Genomic DNA, 8,460 nt, shown 5'->3' on the forward strand with positions numbered 1-8,460 from the left:
ATCGATGTCAAAACATCGATGTTTTCCAGCTAAACATCGATGTTTATTCAACATCGATGAATATCGATCATCCCTAATACATTGTATCGCTCGTTATAAACTCTGTTATGCAGTTGCGTAGACAGAGTTTCGCTTCTGTCTAGTTAATGACTTAAAATTTTAAATCATAAGGCATTTAAATCAATCTTTCAGTTCTTCGGTTACCTAGCAATGGTCCTCTACGGCTACGAGGCGTTCGCAAAGTTCCAAGCGATAAAATCTGGGGAGCTCGCGCAGGGTAGCCGCGTGGTCACCAAGCAGATGCACGTGACCACGCCGCCCGCGTTGCCATAGCAACCGGCCGATGAAGGCGTATTGACGTATGTTCTGTCTCACTCCTAATTAGTCCGATCTGTATCTATGTCTCTTTCACACTTATTTGTTACGATTATAGGCATTTTTGTATCAAATGACAGCGATGATAAAATTCGTTTCGAGAACTTTCGTAATTCTGAGAATTCTGTCTTGTTTCAATAATTTGCAAGATCTGTACAAACCCACTGTTTCCTACGTTTGCTCCTGTTTTATAATATGGTTTGACGCACTTTTGTTAATTGATATTTTGTATATAATAATTAAAACAATTGATTTGACGATTTCTATTTACACTTTGTTCCAGTATTGTATGATTTCTTAAGCATTTCTTTATCATAGTCATGTCTATATTTGGTTTATAATTAAGTAGGTTAAAATTGTTGTAAGTAAATTATTTTGTTATAAGTTTAATTGTGTAAATATTTATTATTATTTCGTTAATTTATATTATTAATGAGATGTTGATGGGTTTTCTTATACAATCATTCCTGCAATATAATCACAGAAATGTCTATCTTTGTTATTTTCATTCTTGTTATAACACCAATGATTAATTAATCTCATACGACCTGTTTAACCGCCTATTTTTATATATACTTATATAATTATTAATTACACTCCGTGATTTAGGGGCTGTGCTCAATTGACGTTTAGCCGCCGAAATGACAGTCTATTTCTACTATATAAAAATAAGTCGGCTTTTCCTTCCTGACGCTATAACTCCAGAACGCACGAGCCGATTTCCACGGTTTTGCATTTGTTGGAAAGGTCTCGGGCTCCGTAAGGTTTATAGCATAGAAAATTTAGGAAAAAATTCAACGGAAAAGCGGGAAAATCATTTTTCACATACAACCATCTGGTGGCGAAACGGAGTTCGCCGGGTTTGCTAGTATTCTAATAAATATGAATGGCGAAGATTTTTATAAAATTGATTTGACGTATTTTTGATACTGTAAACAAATTTGCTCATAATCGCCTATAAAAATTCGTAAAAAAATCTTTCACCTTATTTCGAGCCAGAAATGAAAATCACTCAATTCTCTCTCTACTTTATTCACTTTTTATATGTTAGCCCCGATCTCATGAAAGGTAACAACATACTGTATTACCATAATACAAATTATACAAAGTATACATTATTATTATAATATCGCTTTTTAAAAAATTTACTAATAACCTCTTAGCAGCGTTTTTCTTCGAACATTGCAAATTTGAGAGTACTTGAGCGTCTGGTTGTTTATTGGATCAAAATCTAAATCAATATGGGCGTAATTCTATATAAGTTTATAATTTACTGTATCAGTCAAAGACTAGTTGTTAAGTTTTATTATATGGTATTTTTCTGTTTGTTTTTATGCGTTTAGAATTTAAGACTACAATGCCGAATGCAATGATTACGTATTAAAGCCATTATTTTATAGTTTCTGGAAATAAGCAGGACTATTAATTTCTAAACCATCTGAATATTGACTTCGTTGAAGTCTTAATTTTCTAAATATTGTCATTTATTTATATCATCATAATTTAACATTCATAGTACTTACGTACAGATACATATAGCTTTTAAGAAAGTGACGTCACATATACATTGCGTCTTGTCGTCGTCTTACACATAAAAGTTAATGAAAAATGGTAGGTACATTAAATTTTTATATGCCATGTATGAATTTTATTTTATCACACGTTCTAGAAACGAAAATATTTCAAATAAGTTCAAAGATTGTGTGTAATTGAACTCAAAAAAGTTTGGGGTTGGAGACCAGACAATCAACAAATTTGAGACACCTACATTATATTGTATGGGTTTTCAATGTATCTGCACACTATTCACATCACCGCAATCAAATATTTACAAGCATTAATAAATACTTGTAGTTTTTTAGTTATGCCGTGCTTTGTGCAAGCCATGACTTAATACTTTTATCACTTAACTCTCACTGACTGACATTCGGCATTATATACTTACATCTATAATTAAAGCACTTCACACACACTTTCATTATATATGTACGTCTTTGTGATTGATTACGCACCATTGGATTTTGGTGATTGTCGTAATCGGTAAATTTGTCAAAATTCAACAGTGCGTAAGAAAATATAATTGTTTTAAGGGCATTACACATTTTTAATGTACCAATTAATATTGTGCGAGTTGTTAGCTCTTAACGAAATATGTTTTAATATGTACTATATTAAGATATAATTTAACATATGCCTCCGTCCGATAGCTCATGCTTGTGTCAAATATTAAATGTATATTTTGTATTGATATAACGCTTTACTGTAGATTTTAATATAAGATCACACAATATACCTCTCGATTGAGGCTAGTCCCATATACTGACTGAAGAGAAATAAATTTACCGGCAACAAACGAATACATATATACATTGGACGCGCTGCGGTCACGTAATTATCGATTCTGAAAGTAAACGCTTACAATGATTATAAAAGATACCAGTCACACCATTGTAAGGTATAACAATTGTACAATTATCGTTCTGTACTTTCGCTGTCTTATCAGGAAAAGGTTGAAATAAAAAGTGAAAGGTAAAAACTATTCGAGGTCCTTGTCATTTGTCTATGGTCAATATTGTAGTGCAACTTGTTTTCATACCTGATAATTTATACTGAATTTACTGTTGTAGGTATTTATATATAGTTCTCAAATAAATCAATAATAATGTTAGAATATTTTATCATCGAAATGGGCTTCTTGCCGTTCAAGCTCTAATCAGTGGCGTAGCTATCATAGGGCCAGGTGGTGCAGTGCACCAGGGCCCCGGAGCTCAGGGGGCCCTGTAACCTCACCTTTGAATGAGGGGAGGAAGGCGGAAAGAGGGGAGGAGGGCCCGATTCTTTCCCTATGCATCAGGGCCCTTGTCCCTCTAGTCACTGGCTCTAATGTGTATATTTTTGTAATTTAAACGTCGGATTAATATAAATAAATTTTTAATCTTGGGTCCATACTAATTACCAAAATCATTGTATACTCTATAAAAAGTTAATAGTTAAACGATATTCTTTAATCAATGCGTAAATCAACGTTAAATATTATATAATACAGGTAACCATTTGATAGTTCAATATAACCACAAACCATGTTTTTATGCTCACTGTTATGTACTTTTGGCTTGTATGACTGACCATCTGTTATTTATTGTATTTAATAAATAATTTTCATGTGATTTTTTGCATTTTTATTTACCGGAACATATAGCCAATATTTTAATTTTACATTTATAATTTTTTGACTATGTTGTATACATATCAGTACAATTGAAGATATTTTCTATATTACTGTGTTTGCATCTGACAAACATACTAAAGTTAAAGATTTTTTTTATACCAAAAGCGGGAAACTAAGCTGGTAGTTCGCCTGATGCTAAGCAACCACCACAACCCATGAACATTCGCCGAGGTAGTGCCTCTGCAAAGGCGCTACCCGCTCATACAGAGAAAGGGAGAAGGAAAGGATTGACGACTTGAAAGAAGGGCTGGACTGGGAAGGGGAGGAGAATGAAATGGGCCTCAAGGACTTTGAAGTCATGACAGAGTCCAGTATTTACCATATATTCGAAAAATAAAAGGATTAATAAAAAAATGTTCATGTAAATCGATTTAATAACTTTAACAATATTATCAAAACGTACAAATACATGTTAAGTACAAAATTAATAATGTACATTGATTATACAAAATATAACTATTGTATATTTGGTTGTTATGGTTCTGATAGAAAATTGTCCAATAACTAAACATTGTTTTCTATATGGCAAATACATTTCTACCAATTTAAGGCACTTATAAACTAATACATGATTTTAAGTAAAACTACGATAAAATAACATATTATTATACAAAAACAAGAAAGATAAAGTCATTGAAACGCTTTGAGCTATCATAAAAATTCACAAGATATATTCTTAAAAACTTGGAGGATTAAAGATCTATTTGTTTTTCACAATGTCGATTCATTGATAAAAGTGAATATAAAGAAAAGAAAATTTGTCATTCTACTAAATAAACATTCAGGTGTGTAGTGAAAACAATTGCATAGGGAAATAATTAACAAAAAGCAGCTAAAATCGTAAATCTGCATACTCTGTGAAACGGATTTTTAAAACGATTACACTATGTACAACAAATTTAAATAAAACAGGTACAAAATGCATTAACCTATTGCACGCCTCATAAGCGGAGCGTTGTTTGTATTTTTTTCCCGCCAAAACTTACATTTTCTTTCATAGTTGTATAAAAGCAATCATTTCGATCACTTTTCAAGTAGATTTTTAGTAATATTATAGTATAATTATAGTTTATATCATTTTTATTGGTCATCCTAGGATTTAGCGTTTACATCTGCAGTTATAGTGTTTCTGACTCTCTTACTACCTAATTAACAGTCAATCGGTTTTGTTTTAAAAAAATTCTCGATATAGTGAAGGTATACTTGATACTATATTTTTAGTATGCTCAAGAAAAAAACAAACCATTGAAAAATAGCATAATTTTTGTCTATGAAAATTGTCAAAAATTCTGTAAAAATCGATTTGTTATTGATAACTTCACAAGAACACTATGGCAATATGCATCTTTTAATTGCCGTTTAATTATACAACATATTTTACATAAGGCACATACTATGGTCCATACACTTAAAATAATGCTTATATATCTAAATACTTCTATAAAAATATGTATGACGGTAACAGAAATATATTGACTCATGGAAAATTTTTATTTTAAATGTTAGTTTTTAATAAGAATAATACATATTCTAATATATTCTTAGATTGAAAATATACACAAAAAAGTCAGGTTGAGTGAAATTAACGCAAATGCTTGATTACAAAACAAACAGTATAAAAACATTAAAGATGAAATGTAATTTATGAAGACACCAAAACTAAATTTCACATAAAAAGTGTAATGTACTTTTTATGACACATCAGTTTTTTTATCCTATGCACAACACAAAACTGCATTATTAAAAAAAGATTACTTATTCAGAAAAAAATAATAAACATACAAATACCTACAGATTACACACAATAAAATATTTAAATAATAAAGCAATTAAAATCCACAGTGTAACAATGAGCAATCCTTATCATCTACTTCATAAAAAGAGATTTTATCTAAAAAATTTCTTCAGTTATTTTAGATAACAACCTTAAGTAGTCACATGAAATGTTACAAAGTGTCATGAATTTATTTATTAAAATTTTTTATTTTAAAAGGATTTGTATATTAAATATCAAATTAAATATATTTATTTCAAAAAAGAAAAAGGTATAACCAAAATAATACAAACTCTGATCTTAGAACTAACTGTGCACAGTGTCTCGAAGGCCAATTTCTATGAATTGCTGCTTTATTTAATTTATTGATATAAAGAAAGGTACTGTAGCAACATCCTACAACTCTAGGCATACCTACCATTCAAAAGCTAAGACCTATCTATCAATACAATATTTAAAATAAAAAATACTGACATTAATTTGCAATTTAAAAGAACAGTCAAGAAATATTACGGCTTATGCATAACAAAAGTGGCTATGAGAATATAAAATTAAATTAAATTTAAGTAAATAATAATACCTTAATGTATTTAAAGTTTCATAATGACTAATAATTGTAATAAGTACCGGCTTTTTGAAAATTAATTCAATATAATAAAATAGTAAAAACATAAATGCTGTTAACATAAATGAGAGATTTGTGCTGAACTGTGCATTTTGTTTATCTGTGGTATGTAATTGAAATATAAAATTTTATAAAAGTATACAAAATACATATTTCTTGTTTTTTTCTTTTACCTACCTAGATAATAACAAAACGATTAAATCGCTTTAATAAAAGTTATACTTACACATACATTTTGTCAAAATATTTTGGTGAATTTTAAAAACATACTTCCAATTTTATTACTACTGAGCTGGCAACCCTCGCTTCCACGCCTTATATTTCATGAATGCATCCACACCATATGCGGCGATTGCGCACAAACCAAAGAACTGGAAAATATAAAATCTGTTAAATCGTACTGAACTACTTATGTTTGTTATAATGTATGGATGTGTCTCTTTCACACGAAAACCACTACACAGATTTAGATAATTTATAAACCAAGTTTATGTACCTACATAACATAAAGCAAATCGCTTCCCGCCCCAGTTCGTATGTCTGTATGTATGTATGCTTAGATCTTTCAAACTGCACAACGGATTTTAATGCAGTTTTTGTCTTGATGATGATAATTTCAAAATTTCCAATGAAAAGTCGAAAATAAACATATTTTTTGTAAACACTGACTGAACTCTTCAAGATAGATGAAAATAATGTTGTAAGTTAGTATTGTATACCTTGAAAGTCTAAATGAAAATCCGAAATTTTTATCGATCTATCAATCTGTCGATGTCTTAGGGTCATCATCCCTTTGAGATTAAGATTTATAACACACAATAATTAATTTTTATTCTTTACTTTTTAGGAGAAATAATGGCTTATTTAGGAAGCGATTTTAAGCAATACAGCATTAATCCTTATTAATTAATTACCTAAAAACATTTCACATTTAATATGCATCAATGTAACCCTCTACAGCATGTAATATAAATGTATATTTTCGAAATTATTGAAGATTAGCTGCTCGCCCCAGTTTCACCCGTGGTACACATATAGCCTATGTCACTCAGTGTAAATGCAGCTCTCTAATGGTGAAAGAATTCTGTCCAGCAGTACACGCGTGTTGGCGTGACGTTGGATTCATATTTTTTTATATTGCGTTGGCAACATCGGAATAGACAGCTAACGGCAGCTGGGTGTTTGCTTATAATTGAAGATTTATAATATAGGGACATTGCATTTGCAATGTCCATATATTATTAAACTAAACTATTATAAAAGTATTGAATTGTCATTGGTCCTTGATACATATTAATCAGACTTCTGGAAATTGGTGAAAATTATGTTCAAAGATTCCATTACATACATAAATACAGGCCAAGCTAATAAAAGCATGTTAAAAAGCCTCTCACAATCGTTTTCAATTATAAAACATAGAACTCACCCCAACCGCATATCCTACACTTTCACCAATTGTTGTGGCAAAAATAGAAGTTACAATATACGCCAGACACATGAAGAGACAAAAGAAGAACTCTCCCTTCAGCCAGGGCAAGTTCTCGTACTTCTCAACAAAGTGAAACATGTACATGAGAAACAGGAATATTGTGATGATGTTTCCGACCCAATAAACTATGTTATAAAATATAGCTGATAGCCATGACCATGAAATTTTTATGCAGATGAAGCCAACCATGTTGCACACCTGAAATGAGAATAATACTATATTATTAAGCTTTCTTTTCTCCTTATATTGTCATATCTGTGTTTATATTTTTCTTATTTACGTCTGTGTAATGTTTAGGCAAAACACATTGCCTTTTTCATTAGTTGTTGTTAATATTCCTTTATGTAAATGAACATTTTCCTATATCTAATTAAGTCTTATGAAAGCCGAGTGGATGTAAGCCAAGAAAATCATATACAAGTTTCTGTTATATAAGATACAGATATATACAGTAATTATTAAGTAATTGAGAATTATAGCGAAACACTAAATTTGTTTAAATAAAAAAATAATTAATGATGTTATGATTTTTTTTTCTTATAAATTACAATTAACTTACCACTTGGACAATTTTTAAAATTCCAGGCCACGTTTTTATGTATCCTTTATCGAATTTTAATGTCTTTTTCGGTGGCGGTGGAGGTGGCGGAGGTGAATTTTGCACAAAATGGTCAAACATTGTATCTATATGTTTTAAATGTAAGAATCAGTATTAAGAAGAATACAAAGATTTCCACACCTTCCTTGGAAAACTGTTCTCCTGCAAATAAATACAATTGAATTTTCTGTATTTTTTTTGCCGCTAACTTTAAGTTATAGTTTGAGAAACACTTGATAACTCGATAGTCAGTCTCGATAGAAACTCTAAAAATTTAAGATATTTTTAATTGTTTCTCTTTTCACTCAAACACACACCTCAAAAAATCTAAAGTCTTCTCATATTCTAAAAACTTCGTTTCAACACTGCA

At 30.4% G+C, this 8,460-nt stretch overlaps 2 protein-coding genes across 2 annotated transcripts in view; one reads left to right on the forward strand and one right to left on the reverse strand.

The window, feature by feature from the left end:
• The window catches only part of LOC119829915 (proteolipid protein 2-like), a 5,672-nt gene extending 4,647 nt beyond the window's left edge, over positions 1-1,025 (forward strand). Inside the window, exon 4 of the mRNA XM_038352638.1 lies at positions 193-1,025. Coding sequence (XP_038208566.1) covers positions 193-333 — 141 coding nt within the window. The 3' untranslated portion in view covers positions 334-1,025. The remainder of the gene's footprint in view (positions 1-192) is intronic.
• Positions 1,026-3,953: 2,928 nt separating this feature from the next.
• LOC119830671 (proteolipid protein 2-like) lies at positions 3,954-8,460 on the reverse strand. The gene is made up of 4 exons (XM_038353750.1): positions 8,408-8,460; positions 8,052-8,252; positions 7,430-7,690; positions 3,954-6,374 (listed from the first exon to the last, which is right to left on the reverse strand). Exons 2-4 carry the CDS (start codon positions 8,169-8,171, stop codon positions 6,288-6,290), a joined length of 468 nt encoding a protein of 155 aa, XP_038209678.1. The 5' UTR covers positions 8,172-8,252; positions 8,408-8,460; the 3' UTR covers positions 3,954-6,287.

This window comes from Zerene cesonia, chromosome 1 (genome assembly GCF_012273895.1).
Source record: "Zerene cesonia ecotype Mississippi chromosome 1, Zerene_cesonia_1.1, whole genome shotgun sequence".
NCBI classification, from domain to species: Eukaryota; Metazoa; Arthropoda; class Insecta; order Lepidoptera; family Pieridae; genus Zerene; species Zerene cesonia.